At 43.5% G+C, this 17,947-nt stretch overlaps 1 protein-coding gene across 1 annotated transcript; it reads left to right on the top strand.

The window, feature by feature from the left end:
* The first annotated feature begins 12,724 nt into the window (after positions 1-12,724).
* FOXL2 (forkhead box L2) lies at positions 12,725-15,813 on the top strand. Its single transcript, XM_020986130.2, has one exon. The coding sequence runs from the start codon at positions 13,134-13,136 to the stop codon at positions 14,280-14,282; it is 1,149 nt and encodes a 382-aa protein (XP_020841789.1). The 5' UTR covers positions 12,725-13,133; the 3' UTR covers positions 14,283-15,813.
* Positions 15,814-17,947: the final 2,134 nt, after the last annotated feature.

Here is a 17,947-nt window from a genome sequence, read left to right as displayed (position 1 = left end):
ATTTTTTTTAGTTTTAATTTTGTTCATTTCTTCTTTAATCTTGAATATGTATATTTTTGGTGTTTGAAATTTTTAATTGGTTGGTTTTCTGGGGGTTTTCTAGTTATATGCCCAATTCATTGATATGCTTTTTCTTTTATTGATTAAAAAACAAGTTGAGAAGTATAAAGTATCTACTACATATTGTTTTGGCTTCATTCCAGAAGTTTTGGCATCTTGTCTCATTGTCATTTACTGAAATTATTGTTTTTCTGATTTCTTCTTTGTCCCACCCATTCTTTAGGATTGTTACTTAGTTTCCAATGAATTTTTAATGTGCATCTCAAAAACCCTTTATTGAACATAATTTTTATTGCATTGTGGTCAGAAAATATGTATTTAAAATATCTGCTTTTCTTCATTTGTTTGTGAGGTTTTTGTGCCCTAATACATGGTCAATTTTGTGAAGGTGTCATATTCAGCTGACAATAGGTATATTCCTTTTTATTCCCATTCAATATTCTAAAGAGATTTTTCATATCTAACTTTTCTAAAATTCTACTCATCACCTTAATTTCTTTCTTATTTATTTTATACTTAGATTTATGTAGGTCTGAGAGGGGCAAATTGACTTATCATCATTACAGTTTTATTGTTTCCTCCTATAACTTATTTAACTTTTTCTTTAAGAATTAAGATTGTATGCTATTTGGTGCATATATGTTCGGTATTGATATTAGTTGGATACAATTACAATAGCAAAATATTGTTTTCCTGTTTATCTCTTGTAATTAATTCTGTTTTTTTGCTTTTGCTTTGTTTGAGATTAAGATCACTACCCCTGCTTTTTTTTTAATTTCAGTTGGAGTATAATAGATTCTGCTCCAACCTCTTATTTTAACTCTCTCTGTACCTTTCTGTACTGAATATATTTTTTGTTAACAACATTTTGTTGGATTCTGGTTTCTAATATAGTCTCCTATACTTTCATTTTACGAGTGAGTTTCACAGTTATGATTGCTATATATTTCCCTGCATTTTATTCTCTTACATTTTTCCTTCTCTTTTTCCCTATCTCCAATTTAAATCTGTTTTGCTTCTGATTAAAGCCTCCATTATACTACCCTCTCTCTTATCCCCAACCTTTTCCCTTAATTTCTTTCCTACCTGCTTCCCTGTTTAATAAGATGAATTTCTATACCCAAATATGTATGTTTATTGTACTCTCAAGTGTTGCCTGCTTCCCCTTTCATTTCCCCCTTGTATAAATTTTTCCTTGTATACTACATTTATGTGAGATTATTTTCCACATTCTTCCTCTCCCTTTCCCCTTCTTCCAGTGCATTCCTCTTCTCCGCCTTTACATTCTTTTTTTTTTAGACCATCCAAATAATAGAACCACAACTAGGTGCTTTGTCTAATTAGACTCCTTCCAAGACTCCTGGTGATGATAAATTTCCCAGGGGTTACATATATCCTCTCCCCATATAACTCTGTAAACAGTTTAATTTTGTTTAGTCCATTATGATTTGTCATTTATTTTCACCTTTTTTTATGCTTCTCTTCAGTCCTTGAGTTTGTATGAAAATTGTTAATTTTCTACTTAATCTAGTCTTTTCATCAGGAATGCTTGGAAGTTCTCTATTTCATTTAAGATCCATTTTCCTCCTCTAGCATTATTCTCAGTTTTGCTGGGTAAGTTATTTTTGGCTGTAAGCCCATCTTTGCCTTCTAGAATATCCTATTTCAAGTTCTCCATTCTTTTATAGTGGTGGCTACTAAGTCTTGTGTTATCCTGACTATGGCTCTGAGCCACTTGAATTCTTTCTTTCTGGCTGCTTGCAGTATTTTTTCTTTAACATGGGAGCTCAGAATTTTGGCTATAATATTCCTGAGAGTTTTCATTTTGGGGTCCCTTTCATAATGTGACTGAGAGATTCTTTCAATTTCTACTTTGCCCTGTAGTTCTAAGATATCTGGGCAGTTTTATGATTTCTTAAAATAGGATGCCTGGGAGTTTTTTGTTGTTGCTATTCTTGACTTTTAAATATTCTGATGATCTTAAATTATCTCTCTTTGATCTGTTTTCCAGGTCAGTTGCTTTTTCAGTAAGATATTTAACATTTTCTTCTATGTGGGAGGGGGGAGGCTTTTGACTTTTAGAAAAATGTTTCTTTATGTCTCATGGGCAATCAGCTTCCATATGACCAATTCTAATTTTCAAGGAGTTATTTTCTTCAGTAAGGTTTTGTATTTCATTTACCAAGGTACTAATTATTCTTTTGTATCTTTTTTTCGTAGCTCTCATTTTGTTTTTAAAAGCATCTTTAGTTCTTTCCTTAACCCTTCTAGGAATTCTTGTTGGACTTATGTCCAAACTGCACTTTACATTTAGGTTTTGCTTGTAGATATTTTCAAGTTTTTGTCTTCTACTGTATTTGTGTCTTGAGTTTCCCTGTCACCATAGTATATTTCAGTATATCATAGTATGTCTTTTATTCTTTTAGTCAACTCTTTGACTTTGGCCTTTATGTTAGTGCTGAGTTCTGCTCACTCTGGGGAGTGGGGAAGAGGGGGATTGCCTGGAACAAGCTTCTGTCCTTTTATATCCTCCTGCTGCTTTCACAACTGTCCAGAGGCCTGCAAGTTTTCAGTGCTCCCAATTCAGTGTGATTTGGGAGAGTTTTATTGATTGTCTTCCTGGTCTGAGCTCTGCAATTACCTGACCCAAGTTTGGGTCTGTTGGTTTGTGCGTGGTTGAGCTTCAGTAGACCGCTGCTGTGCTCAGCACATTGAGGGGTTCTACAGGTTTGGAGTGACTGAATTGCTGGCTCTCCTTTAGTCTGTGACTCCTACCATGGTTATTCCACTTCAGGCTTAGATGCTAGCCTGAGGACTAGAACTGAATCCCTGATGCTCTGCTCTTGGACTCAAAACCATGCAACTACATTTCCAAATCTTGTTTTTTGCTCAGTACATAGCTAAGATGTGAACCCTGAATCCATGACCTGGAACTGGGCGATAGGCAATAAAGCTACTAATAAATACTAATAAAATAAGAAACAAATACTAATAAAGACCCCCATTCCAGCACCCCACATTAGTTCAGGGATCCCCTTCACCTCAGCAGTTCCTGCCCTAGTGTTCTTTTTCATCCCTCTTTCTTTCCTTGGATACTGAAATGCCCCTTGCCAGTGCTTCCACACCTCACACCTGGCCGGTCCTCCACACCCAGTGTCTGTAGACCTCTCTGTCAATCTCCCTAGGTTGGAAAAATAACTCACTGTGACTTCTTCTTGGCTTTCCTGATCAGAATTCAGTCTGCGGTGTTTTCTAGATTATTGTGGAGGAGGTGTGCTGGACAAAAATATTTCCTGTCACCCTGCCATCTTGATTCCATCTCCAAACTCATTTTACAGGTGAGAAAACTCCTTTTACTCATTCCCCTCCTATCTCTGTAATATGTAAGTACAATCAAGCAACATGAATCGACCATGTCTGCAAGTTTATGTTTAATTCTATACCTGTAGTCTATCACCTCTCTTTTGAGAGGCTGAAGCTAGAAATATGCTTCACCATCAGTACTTTTAAGTCCCGATTGCACAATGCATTGCAAAATGCTAAAAATCTTTCAGGGTTGTTTTCTTTTACTTTGTTGCAGTCATCATATAAATTGTTTAGTGCCTTACACATAGTGGGAACATCATAAAATTACAGTCTAATGGGGGAGTCAACTTTCAAACAACTATGTTCAAATAGATATAGATAAGATAAATTGGAAATAATTTCAGAGGGAAGGCACTCACACAAAGTGAGATTTTATCTGAGATTTGAGGGAATCTAGGAGATAGAGATGAGTAAGAAGAGAATTCCAGGCATGGGGAACAACCAGTGAAAATTAGTCGGGAGATTACTGTCTGGGATAGCAATAGCAAAGAGGCCAATGTCACTATGGTGCTGTAGTGAATAGACTGATCATCTCGGAGTCAGGAAGACCTGGGTTCAAATACTGCCTCTAACTCTAGCAGCTCCTAGTGCTTATCTACTAAATCACAAACTGGTTGTAGTCTGCATTGCTGGAGGAAGTTGCAATTGCTAATAAACTCACAGATTTTTTGTTTATTCAGGTATCTTCTAGTAAGTCCACTAAAGACTTATTAAGGTAGCTTATCTTGGCGTGAAGATGTTTGTTGTTGTTGTTTGTCCTTCATTCTCAAAGAGAACCAATGATATCATAAGGGTGATGTCTTGACTTTCACATGAATTGGATTTGTGAGGCAGAGCTCAAAGTCATCAACCGCACTCTCTGCTCCATAGTCATTAAAGTCCAGTGGCAAGATATACCTTAATTTAGAAAGGCTAACATTACCCATGAAGATGTTCTGAGTTCTTGAAGACACAAGTTCTGACATGTTAGAAAGGCTTCACCTATAGGTAACAATATGTGTAACATCTAAGGACCAGCCTAGGTAAGTTCACAGAGGCCTATCTCCAGAAAGTTGGCCACCAGACAATTATTTTTTTTTTGGCCACAGCAGCTCATGAAACTATGTACCAAGTGACTGAGGGCTTGGGATCTGTATGGGCTGTGGCATTGCCCAAACTGGAGAAATCAAGACATCATTTCAGGTACTGAAGTACCTTCAGCTAACAGACCCTATCAGCTAAGCAAAGGTCCTTCAACTTCCAATTCCTATTATTTTGCTTCCTGTAATCTGGAAAAGGGAAAGGCATGTGGACATCCTGTACTGATTCCGTCCCTTCCAGTGCCATTTCAAGAGGCTGCTTCTAAGTGGATATGGCCACTTTGATGATGCATGTATAGATTTTTAACTGGAGGTGGCAAGGGAGCAGAAAGGAAATTTGGAGTGGTAAGAAAAATACAAAGGTACGAGTAATGTGGTCTGGCTCTCCATGATTGACATTTGAATAAATACCTTTACTAAATCACAGAATGAAGCCACAGCAAGACCCTGAGTTTCCTAAAAGGAATATAGCTAAATTCCCTGCTTCTAGGTGGGGCAGTGACCCAGAGACCTGAGGGGACCTCAAATATCACCAGCTGTTGGACACAATTTAGAGGCTAAAATAGGCTTCTCAGTACAATGCCCCTATTCAATCTGTCTCTGTCTGTCTATCTCTCTCTCCCTCCATCTCTCTCTCTCTCTCTCTTTCTTTCTCTCTCTCACACACACACACACACACACACATGCACACACACACACACACATGCACACACACACACACACACACACACACACACACACTTATATTCTCATTACCTATCCAACTAAGTAATACAACGGATAGAGCATGAGGCCTGGAGTCAGGAAGAATTGAGTTCAAATCCAGCCTCAGAAACTTACTAGAGCCATGACTGTGAGCAAGCATTTAATCTCTGCCTCAATTTCCCCAACTATGAATTAGCAATTATAATATTACCTACCTCCAAAGGTTATTACAAGGGTTAAATGAGACAAATATCTGCAAAGTGCTTAGCACAGTGCCTGGCAGATAGCAGGCACTTAACAAATGCTTACCTCCTTCCTTTCCCTTCTTCCTTCCTTCTTTCCATCTATCCATCACAGACCCTTGTAATACACTTCTAAGTGACATCTAATATCCTCAGAAACTTTGCACTAGAAGGATGAAATAGAAAAAATGCTGAAGTTAGAATAAGAAAACCTGAGTTTGTATCCTGGAACTGACATTTCAGCTCTGTGGCCTCTGAAAAGTCAGTTCACAATTGTAGGCCTCTATTTCCTCACCTGTAAAATGAGGGAACTGGATTAGATGACTCCCAAGGTCTCTTTCTGCCCTAAATCTCTGGTCCTAAGATTCTTTTGCACCTCTGTACTATATGAAGGAAAAGAAAAACATGTGGCTTTCTTCTTCTAGGGAGTCTCTCTTACAACCAAATCCAATTATAACCCAGAGAGACAGGGATGTTTTTCTGGGAGCCTGTAGTGTGAACATGAATGGATGCAAATTGTCCTATGAGCTTGTATGTTGAACTGTAGAGATCAAGAAAGAAATTCTGTCTGTGAATAGAAAAATATTTCCCGATGTGAATGAGTAGTGTGCAATATAAAACCAACAATAATAATAATAATAATAATAAAAGATAAGTGCGAAAGTCTGCTATTATCTCCATCTTCTGTAAGCCACATCTGTAGCATGATTCAGGCTTACAGTTTATTTACCTACTGCTCAAGGCATCATGGGGAGACCCAAGACAGCTCTGCTAATCTGGTGCTTTCTATTTTCAAGTAAGTACCAAAAAAGAAATAAGTAATCCTATAAACTGATAACAGTAATATTGGAGTGTTGATGAAGTGGCTTTAACTTGAGGGAGCTGTTTAAAGTTGTACATGTTATATGTGTGCATCATAAATAAGTCTGTGCACACAAGTAAGATAAATGTATGGTCTATATGAGTGTGTTATGTTTCTTTTTAAGGTCCCTTCCAGCTCCGACATTCTATAAAACTATGAGATGTGACTTGAAATTATGTTCTGTGTCTGTAAATGATGGATGAGTTGTGTGTGTGTGTGTGTGTGTGTGTGTGTGCACATGTGCACGGCTGCTGCCTTTGAGGGGATGTATATGTGCAGAATGTATGCCCCTAGAGGGCAGGAATTGTTTCATATTTGACTTTTTATCCTAGTGTCTAGCAGTGTCACATAGCAAGACATTAATAATTATTGCTAAATTGTTTAATTGCAGGTGAGAATGAATATGTCCCAGAGATACACCTTAAACTCAATATGTCTAAAACTGAACTCATTATTTCCCCCCCTGAATCCTTCCCTCTTCCAAACTTTCCTATTTCCGTCAAAGGCATCACCATCCTTCTGGTGTCTCAGGTTTGTAATCTCAGCATACTGCCATTTCTATCTATAAAGCATCTCTCATATCTGACCCCTTCTGACCCCTTCTCCCCATTCATATAACAACCATCTTGATTCAGTCTCTCGTCACCTCTCACCTAGATTATTTAAAAAGCTTCCTGATTGACCTCCCTGACTCAAGTTTTTTGCAATTCCACTGCATTCTACACATTGCTACAGAATTAACTTTCCCTAAGTATATATTTCACCATGTGACTCCCCCACTCAATTAAATTCCAGGGATTTCCTCTTGCCACTATAATAAAATATAAACCTCTCTCTTTAACTTTTAAACCCTACACCTGGCTCCACCCTACCTTCCCAGCCTTAGTGGACAGTTTTTCCTCTCCTACAGTTTGTATTCCAACCAAACTAGTCCCTGCTCCTCTCTGATATTCCATCTAATATCTCCATCCCTGAAATATATTACTACTTTACATCTAGCTCAGAGAGTCCCTCACTTCTTTAAAACACAGCTTAAACACCATCTTCTGCATGAAACCCTTGCTGATCCCCCAACTACTAGTGTCCTCCTCAAACAACTTTGTATTTGACTCATGTGTACACATTTATTTATTATATTTATGCTGTACATATGCTCATATGCACTTGTTACCTCGTCCTATTACAAGGTAAACTCGTTGCAAGTAGAGAATATTTCATTCTTTGTTCTTGTATCCCCAGTTTTACACACAGAGTTTAGTCCATAGTAGGTGCTAATAGATAGCTATTGATTGGTGATTAATTGTGTACTGTACTGCAGTTCAATTCAATCTAATAAATGTTTATTATGCTCCCATTATGTGCAAGGTACCAAACCAGAAAACTTGTCTCTTCATTTAAAATTGGAATTTCCCTCCGTAGTGATAGTTTCCAGAGGCTGAGCCCCATTTCAGGCAATAGTCACCACCACCCTCATCTCCAGTTCCTGAAGCTTGGGACACAGATGAGATGAAACAGAATTTGGCCTAAGTGGTTCTGGCCAGAAGCACAAAAGATGTTAGGACTGGTTTGAGAAAGAGGAAAATGAGCAATTCTTTCCCTCCTTGCCTTAGTGTCAGGGTTTTCATACTTTTCATCCATATTCTTCTTGATTTCTTAATTTGAAGAAGTCCTTCCAAAACCTTTTATAGATAGGTTGATAGATAAATAGATCTCTCAAACCCTATTGTAGGTAAGGATGTATTATGTGTGCCTAATGATATATGGATTCCTAAGGCTAGCCCACCAGAAAAGAGAAATAAGCATTACTGTCATTCCCAGAAAAAAAAAATAATCCTAAACCTTCTGGGTTGGAGCATAAGGGACACAATTTTCACTGTTGGATTCCTATGAATAGACCTTTTAAAGGTATGAATTCTAACTGCCCCAAGTTCACAGGCACACACACACACACACACACACACACACACACACACACACACACACACACCCCATACTGCCCAGTAAACTGCAAGGAGCTACAGGTCTTAGACCCGACTGTTTGGTTTCTGAATGAAACCCGGATCCACTTTAGGGGGTGGGGGTCGAGACCAGAGAGCTAGGTGAAAGACTCCTAGGAAGATTTGGAGTCAGAATATCTGATTTCCTGGGAAAGACGGCCCATCATACTGTGTGGAAGAGAAGCCCACTGCACCCTGGATGGTTAGGACTGGTGTCTACGAGTAGAGTCCGGCTGGATTCATTCAGTATGAGTTAAGGGAGAGTAAAAAAAAGAGGAAGCAAAGGTGGTACAGGAGTGAATTCAATGCAAATGGCGGAAGGCGGAGGTGGGATTCTTTCCCACTTAAAATGTTTCACTATGCCTCAGAATAAGCAGCTGGAGTGAGATGTTTCATTCAAGTAAACCCTTAAGATGACACCACAAGTTCTCCTTAGGTCCTCTCCTGTAGCCTAAACCTGGATCTGAGACTTAAACCCTCTGGTCTGAAAGATGACTCTGAATGGGACACCATTGCCCATTTAAATACCTAAAGGAGAGCCTTTTTCAAGGTCTTTGGCCCTCAGCCGCATTTCACCATTCTACCCCCAGCCTCCAGCAGTATAAGTAGAACAAATGTCACGGTTCAAGAGGAGAAACTCCAAGCCTGCGGCATTTTCCCCAGGCATCTGGTTGGCATTGAAGGGGAGAGCGGGCTCTTGCTCTGGGGGTGACGGCATTCCGTCCTATTCCCAGCTAAATTCAGTCACATCACAGTTAGACATACTTGAAAACCTTCCTAGTGCACAGCAGCCCAATGTCCTTCCAAACGAAATGTCTTACATGCAGATTTCTTCCTTGCTCTCCCCTTACTCAAGTCAGTCTGGATATTCCACTCAAATGCCCTACCGAGTTCTGGAACCTGCACGGTTCAGCTACACCGCTTTCCCCCCCTGGGCTCCAGTTTTCCTAGGGATGTCTTAGTAAAGAGGAAGACAACCTTGTGGGAGAGAGGGAAGAAAGGGGTCATCACAGCCCCCACCCCTGCACTTCCTGTCCGGTGCTTCCTCTCTTCTCAGTGAGTGAAGCAACTTGTTGGTTCTCTGTGCCACGAACACTCTGCTGAGGAATGCCCCCCGCCGAGGAAAGCCCTAAATACTCCTCTTTTCCTCTATTTATTCATCTTGCCTGCAAAACATTTAAAACATCGGTTTCCTCTGAAGATGCCCTTCTTGGGACTAGATGGTCAGAAAGAAATATTTGGGGAGAGCTGGGTTTTCCTCCCTCCTCTCCACAGGGACAATTATTTAGATGACTGTACTCTGTGTATGTATGAGTGTTTCTCTATCTCTGTCTCTATCTCTCTGTCTCTGTCTCTGTCTCTCTCTTTCACAGAGAGAGAGAGAGAGAGAGAGAGAGAGAGAGAGAGAGAGAGAGAGAGAGAGAGAAAAGCGGGAAGAATGTGGAATTCCGGGGAGGTGATGACACATGCAACAATGCTGTCACACCTGGCTGCAGCGGCGGGGTCCTGGACAGCGGAAATGCCTGCAAGGGAGAATCAGGAGGCTAGCTAGCACGGGTGGTCAGAAGAAAAAGGGATCCAGACTCAGAGGGAGGGCACAAATCTCTGTGAATTGCGGATCAGGCCCTTGAAGGTCAGGAAGAGCCGCGAGCCCAGTTTTTTTCCCTCACTGCAGAAAAGTAGTGTTCTTGCAAGGGCCTACTCATAGCCAGACACATTTTTGCTCCCATCTAAAATCGTTGAGACTTTGAGGACAGACAGTTCCCCGGCAGCTTGAAGGTCACTAGGTTCATAGGAGTTTAGAGACGAAAGGGAATTCAGACATCAGCTAGTCCAATCCTTTTATTTTACAGGTGAAGAAACTAAGGCTTGGGGTTATTGTGGTTTGACTGAGGTCATACAGGTAGCAAGTGTCAGAGCCGGGATAAGCCAAGTCTTGAAGACTGTGCTACTCGGTTTGCAAACATCGCTTTTGTTTTCGTTTGGGTCCCAAAGTTGTTTTATCTTTGGTGAAAAGAATCAAAGGCTACTTCGGGATGCAAACTAGCCTTGAGGAAGTACCTGTTCTATTCAGCATAGTTTTTGGTTGGTTTTTTGTTTGTTTGTTTGTTTTTGTTTGTTTTTAATAAGAAGGGAGTCTGCAGAAGAGATCAGATCCTTTGTTGCTGAAGAGCTTCGGAGATTTTTTTCCCCAATAACAGTCGGTCTTGCCTAGAGGATTTTGGCTTCTGGAGAAAAAGTCAGGACTCGGACTGGAATGAGTCGTGATTACATCGGAGGAGTAAGCAACGGGCCTTAGACATTTTCAGTCCTGCAGCCGAAGTTCCGCAGGCGTTCACGAAGGTTATGCCAGATCCCGGACTACCCGGGCCTGCAGTGTCTTCCAGTTCCTAACTCGAAGGGCTGGGATTTTTATAAAGATGCCCTTGAAAAGGCGCCTTCAACTCGCAGCGTTTTCCCAGCTTTAGTCGCGAAGCTCGGCGCGCTGACGCACATTCTGGGACCAGGCTCTTTGCTTTTGGTTCGGGGATATTCGGTAGTTTGGAGAGCTCGGAAGAATCCGAGTTTCCCTGTGGGGTAGAGCAGCTTTACGTCGGTGGGGCATTGTTGTTTGTTATTTGTTGTAATAAATTGCAGTGACCTATCTTGTGGGATCCATAGCTAAGGTTACGTTGTTGTACGAGTAGTCCATCCCTATTTAATACAAGGCGCTTGACAAGTTAACCAGCAGAGCCTCTTGCTCTCAAATACTTCCTCTATTACTGCCCAGACCTGCTGCTCTCTGAACCATTTTGACTCTGGTGTCCCTAACTTAGTGACAGGAGATGGAAAAATAAAGTGCTTTTAAAAAACAAAAAACACTCCTCCCTCCCCGCAAAAAAAGAAAAACCGACTGTTCACCAATGATTTCAACTTGTATCACTCATCGTTCGGTCATGCTTCCACTTCCTCAGAAATCAGAGAAATAATGTTTAACCCACTCCTAGAGAAAAGATGAACCAAACGAAAGACCTGGCATAAAACGCCCCTGACTGGCTTGGGATCCCCAGCTCCAGGTGTATGAACTAGAGAATTCACTTCTGAGTTCCTTGAGAGTGGAAACTATTTCTCTCTCTTTTTTTTTCTTTTCTATTTCTTTGGGTTTTTTTTTCCTTTGGGGTTTTTCTATCCCCAGCGCCTAGCAAAATTTAGACACATGAACATGGTAAGCACGTAATAAATGCCTGTTCATTAATTGGTTGATTCTCCTCTGTATGTGCATAAGTGTATTCATACCTCTAATTTCACACATTTGCAAAATGAATATATTGACACATTCATATACGCATTCAATAACCTCAAAGGGACATAGGAAGTATTAAAAGTTCGTGAATGAATACGGACTCATAATTAGGAAATGGGGGGGAGCTATTTTGTTTTGCCAAATCTAATGCTGAATTAACTGCTTGAACTCAGAGACTTTTATTCCGCAATAGGATGCGTATTTATCAATTACCAGGTTGTCTCTTAAAGGAGGCTTTTACTGGAAATGTCTCTGAACTTTTCTTACGGATTCAAAGATCAGGCTAAATTCGACTAGATTTATTCAAAAGAAGGGGGTGATTAAGCGAGTGTTTCGTTCATTCAATCTTAAAACACTACACAATGGACATACCACGAGGCCTTCGTGAAGTTTAACGCTCTCTCCTCCAGGACAGAGATTTATGACCCCTTCCTATAGGTGTGTCCCGAGGCCCGTTCCCTCCTCCACCATTACCATCAAGTACGTTGAATTGTCTTAAGGCAGCTAGCATGGTATCAGTTAAGTGTGGAAAGGAAAGTTTCAGAAAAGTATTTCATGGGATAAACTGAGACACTGTACAATTATTACCTCGGACAGAATTCTCTGTGGAAATAGAAATGGATCCTTTGTGCTTGAATGATGGGCACTCTTCCTGAGACGCAGGGATGAATGGCACCTCTCTGCACAGGCTCAGCGGCGCTGGTTTTAAGGAAAAGCAGTGTGTAGAGTGTGTGTGTGTGTGTGTGTGTGTGTGTGTGTGTGTAAAATGTTGGGGGTAGGGAGGGGTGGAGCGAGGTAGGGGTACAGGGCCAAGCCATCATCTATTAGGTTTGGGAAAACTCGAGATCCTCAGTGTAATTGGTATTTCCAAACCAGGTGGGTGCATTGTACTTATCAAATGTGACTTAGAAATGAACTCGACCGTGCGCAGCTGGCTGCCCCGCTATAGGGGCTAAAGCTCTGACGAAAGCGGAACTAGCCAGGGCCCATACAAATCAGAAAACAGCGAGGATCCTCGCGCAGTAGGAGACTCGAAAAGGCAGCATTAGGCAAAGAAAGGAGACAAGAAAACCCACTTTAGGCGGGGACTAGTCAGGACGGGGTGGGGCGTAACGGGGGGCGGGGGGGGAGAGAACGGAGCCCCTCTCTATCCAACTGGCTCCCCCCCCATGCCCAGAAGCTGAGCTCAACATTCGATTACCGCTCAAGAGGGAGGGAAAGGGAAAGAAAAGAGAAGAAAACTAGCGAAGGAGGGGGGGGGAGAGAGAGAGAGAGAGAGAGAGAGAGAGAGAGAGAGAGAGAGAGAGAGAGAGAGAGAGAGAGAGAGAGAGAGACAGTGTGTGTGTGTGTCTCAGCATCCCAGAGGAATCGGAGACGCTTTTCAGAAACTTCTCTAAGACTGGACGTGTCTCCCACCCCGGCCTGCGCTTCCATTCCCCGGCGTCCCCACTGGCCCCTCTCCCAGCTGGGAAGCCTCGGCAGAGGACGCTGTATTCCGCAGCGGAATAGAAGAGAGGAGGGCCGCTTCTGCTCGTTGTCATGATGGCCAGCTACCCCGAGCAGGAGGACGATGCGGGGGCCCTACTGGCACCGGAGCCAGCCACGGGCCGCCCAGGGAAAGACTCTGAACCCCGGGGACCCCGGGACTGCAAGGAGGAGCTGAGTCCAGAGAAGAGTGGCGGAGGCGGAGGGGTCCCGGAGAAACCAGACCCCTCACAGAAGCCCCCCTACTCGTACGTGGCGCTGATCGCTATGGCCATCCGCGAGAGCGCGGAGAAGCGGCTCACGCTGTCCGGCATCTACCAATACATCATCGGCAAGTTTCCCTTCTACGAAAAGAACAAGAAGGGCTGGCAGAACAGCATCCGCCACAACCTGAGCCTCAACGAATGCTTCATCAAGGTGCCTCGAGAGGGCGGCGGCGAGAGGAAGGGCAACTACTGGACGCTGGACCCGGCCTGCGAGGACATGTTCGAAAAGGGCAATTACCGCCGCCGCCGGCGCATGAAACGGCCCTTCCGCCCACCGCCCGCTCACTTCCAGCCCGGCAAGGGCCTCTTCGGTCCCGGCGGTGCGGGGGGCGGCGGGACGGGGGGCAGCGATGGTTATGGCTATCTGGCTCCTCCCAAGTACCTGCAGTCCGGCTTCCTCAACAACTCGTGGCCCCTGACACAGCCGCCCTCGCCCATGCCCTACGCGTCCTGCCAGATGGCAGCGGCGGCAGCGGCTGCTGCTGCGGCTGCTGCGGCGGCGGCCGCCAGCCCTGGCAGCCCGGGAGGAGTAAAGGGTCTCCCCGGGGCCCCGGCCTCCTACGGGCCCTACTCCCGGGTGCAGGGTATGGCGCTGCCCGGTGTAGTGAACTCTTACAACGGCATGGCGGGCCACCATCCAGCGCCTCACCCCCACCCTCATGCGCACCACCCCCACGCCCACCACCTGCACCCGGCTGCGGCCGCGGCTCACCACCCGCCCCACCACCCGGCCGCCGCGCCCCCGGCCCAGCTGAGCCCCGCCAGTCCCACCGCCGCCGCGCCCCCGGCCCCCGCTCCCGCCCAGGCCAATGCAACTGGTCCCCCGCCTGGCCTCCAGTTTGCCTGCGCCCGCCAGCCTGACTTATCCATGATGCACTGCTCCTATTGGGACCACGACAGCAAACACAGCGCCCTACACTCACGGATAGACATCTGAGGGAGGGACAGAGGAGGGCAGGAAGAAAAGAAAGGAGAAAGCAGAGCCCGCAGCCGAGATCCCAAGCATTGGCGCCAGAATCAGTCTACCCTTCTCATCCGCTAGCCAAAGGGGCCCAGCTAAACCAATCTCCAGAAATGGACTGCAAGACGTTCCCTTGCTGTTTTTGCCTTTTCTCGAGTTTCGGTCTCTCTCTACTCTTTCTCCTTCTCTTCTTTTCTCCCTATTTCTCCTCTTCCATCTCCCTTCTCCTCTTCCATCTCCCTTCTCCTCTCCCTGCTCTATCTCTCGTTCCCTTCTTTATGTTTCTTTCCCCTCTGTCCCCCTCGTACTTTCCGTGCCTCGCCTTCGGCCTCATTCTGTCTCTATGTTTCTCAATCTCACTCGTCCACCCTTGGAAAATCCCCCTCCTCTCTCTTCTCTCTTCTTTCCAAGCTGGATGAACTGTGCCAAAATTTTTGCAGTGGGAAAAAAAAAAAAAGATCAGCCCTAAAGCCCCAGTCAGCCCTGTTCCACACCGTTTACCTGGAGTCAATGTATATTTCCGGGGGCTCCGGCTACATCACATCTCACAGGTCTGTGCGCTGATGGCATTTTGATTGTAATTGCAATATGAACTCTAATCCTGGCATACTCGTCCCCCTCCTTTTTTTAAATGTATGAAAGGGGAGGTAGTTTTCCGTTTGAAACCTTCCTGCAATGAATGCCGATGATGAGGGGTTGGGGGGAGACAAGAGTTCCCGGAGGGACGGGGTGGTGGTGGGGTGAATAGTGTGTTGGTGGAAAGTAACCTGTCCTGGGTTTCAGACGATCTGTTTTGTTTAGTTTAGTCTTAAAACCCACCTTCCTGAGAGGTTGCACTTCTATACTCTTCCCCAGTAGTATAGAAGATATTGCATTTCCCGGCGAGGAGGGAGTTGCTTGAGTTCTGTTTCGGAAAGTAATGCTACATTTCTTTAAATAAAAATAAAGCAAAGCCCTCCAGGGAAACCGGTGAAATGTTGTTACCTAGAGGGGGCGAGTGCTGCTAAAATGTAAAATGAAACACAAATTTATTTTTTTAAAGCCTGTTCAGGAAGTTTCTTAGAATTATTTTATTTGGGCCTTCAGATTTTTCTCCCAGCTACAAAGGGAAAATGCTATTTGTAAAAGACGGAATTGGAATGCGGTTCTCTTTAGCTCTTCTAGCTGAGAAAATACAATTTCACTTGATCTTCTCAAGCCCTTCTCCCCATATATATAAATATTTTTAGTAGCTGGTCGTCAGTCACTCTCGCATCCTTCTTTTTTTTTTTTAAAGAAAAAATAATTGTTTTTCAGTCACGTTCTATGACCTCGAATACAGCAATGTGAAACCCAGAAGCGTTGTAGATACTGGGGCGAATTTCCAATGATTTTATAAACGTGTAAGCCCATAGCTATTGTTGCGTAGTGTTTTGTGGGGACCAACTTTTCTAGAGTCAACTATAGCACTTTTAATGTATTTTCTAGTATTGTAAATTCTCGAATAAAATGTTTTTCTTTCTTTTAACGAGGCTTCTTATTATTTCGATGCCGATTAGTTTAACGTCTTGGTAGATCTGAAAGGGGGGGGAGATAGTGTAACTACATATTTTGCTCTTAATAGGAGCTCAAAAAGGTGGTTGAGGACAATTCGGGGTTTTCTGTAATGTGATTATTTTCTTATATATTAAGATCATTTTCATCCTTGTTGGCTCTGCCTGCTTCAGTCGAATATATGCTACCCATTTTCAGGTTTTCCTCCAAGATCTACATGTATTTTTATAGTTCAAGAGAAACATACATATAGAAATTAGCTGTGTGTGAGCTTTGTATGTGTGTGCATGTCGTTCAACGCAAATATGCAGATTTATAATATGTACATACATGTCCATAGCTACTAAATACTTGTGCAGACTATCAGTATATATGTCAACTTTTATTTGAAGTTAACCACGTAATTCAATAGGCTCAGAACCAGAGAATGGCAGAGCTGGAAGAGACCTTAAAGGGGCGGGGGGATCAATTTAAGTCTAATACCTTGATTTTACAGAGAAGGAAACTTAGGCCCTTAGGGGTGAAGTGGCTTATCTGCAGGGCCACAGCGGATCAGCGCCAATTTATAAAGTGTTCGACAGTCCCTTGGACAGGGACTTGTTTGAGAACCTTTCAAGCCAGGGGCACTTACTAAAGAGCTGAAGAAACAGCATCTATTTTTCTTTCCTCATATTCCTTTTCTGATACTTGTACAGTAATGAATAAAGAGCCGGGCTTTCACACAAGCGACCAGGCTTTGAATTGGTTCCAAAGCTGTGAGCTCAGAAATGGATTAACGATGGGTTGCCTTTCATTACTTTAATGGGATTACAGGTATCGTTCTAGACCGTTTGCCCTTGGTGATGATGCAGCTGGGAGCTGTTTGTCAGTTGAGCCTTTTTCCCCCTGGCCCATCCACTTATTAATATAAACCTGTCCTTCCCCTCCCCGTTTCCTCCGCTGACAGCAGCACCACGAACCAGAGGCAGAGGTCCCGGATCGGGGCTTTAAACCAGGAGAAAAAGGACCAAATGGGAAAGAGGGAATAGGCAAGTTGTTTGTCTGAGTTCATGTAGAGCCCAGGATAGAGCCGAGGCTCCTCTAGATTCATCCTGGAGATGTAACCTATTTTCGGATGGGGTTGTGGGCTGGGAACCAAGGGGAGTGCACCTGAAGAGTTCCGCACCCGGTATGTCCCATCTCTTTCTCTGAAATCCCTTAGGTGGTTAAGCTGACTGACCAGGCCCCGTTTCCTGCAAAGAGGTCAGGAAGAGATCTTACTTAGGCTTAGGGTTTCTCGGCTTTTGGAGGAGACAGGACCTTTCAGGAAAGTCTTGCAGCGAGAGATAGGGACTAGGGGATAGAAATATGTGAAAATATAGAGTGACAGAGCTGAGACTTGCCTATTTCTCACCGTTGACCTTTGCTTCTCGTTTATAGAATGCACAGTAACTTCTTCACTCAACACGTATGCAAGCCATAAAGTGTGTGTTATATGTATGCAATGTGTTTGAGTGTATCTGGTGTAGTTTACATTGAGAAAGGGAAGATAAATGGTTTTTCAGGAGTATTTGAAAAAATTTTATTTATCTTTTCTACCCCAAATAGGAAACCAATTATTTGAGTTTGGAAGCGAGAGAGGGGCTAGAAATCTGAGTCCCTGCTGTAGAGCCGGAGAGAATTTAACGGGTATCCGGGACAGTAAAGTGGGGCTAGGACTGTTTGAGAACTTATTATAGATATCTCTGAACCTATTTCTGCTCTGACTGAGGTGAGTTGCCGGCACTGGACTGTGAGAAGGAAGGCCAGCTTTGGCTCCAGTCAAGACTGGGCTAGGGGAAGAAAAAGCAGAATGGAGGATGAGGGAGAGAGGGAAGAACCTAGTGAAATCTGGTAAAGGAGTGAGCATCAGATTAAGCAGAGTCTAACGATGTCACATGTATCTCCACCTGGCCACTGTATGTGGGACGAGGGGGTGGGGTTCTTTTACAGTCATAAAATGGTACTCTGGATTGGGGATGGTAATCTTTTACCAGTTCTAAAAGTTTAAGCTCCCTATCTTCACTTTTTCTCCTGTTCCCTCCTTTTCCATCTCCTCCTCCAATTTTTTCTTTCCTCCCTCCATTTCT

The sequence above is a fragment of the Phascolarctos cinereus genome, unplaced genomic scaffold, assembly GCF_003287225.1.
Source record: "Phascolarctos cinereus isolate Bilbo 61053 unplaced genomic scaffold, phaCin_HiC Scaffold_726;HRSCAF=1367, whole genome shotgun sequence".
Taxonomy (NCBI): domain Eukaryota; kingdom Metazoa; phylum Chordata; class Mammalia; order Diprotodontia; family Phascolarctidae; genus Phascolarctos; species Phascolarctos cinereus.
This window is presented reverse-complemented; position numbering and strand designations above follow the sequence as displayed.

What these genes read in the sequence shown, in the direction of transcription:
- FOXL2 (XM_020986130.2), top strand. Translation starts at nt 13,134, where the DNA reads ATGATGGCCAGCTACCCCGAGCAGGAGGACGATGCGGGGGCCCTACTG.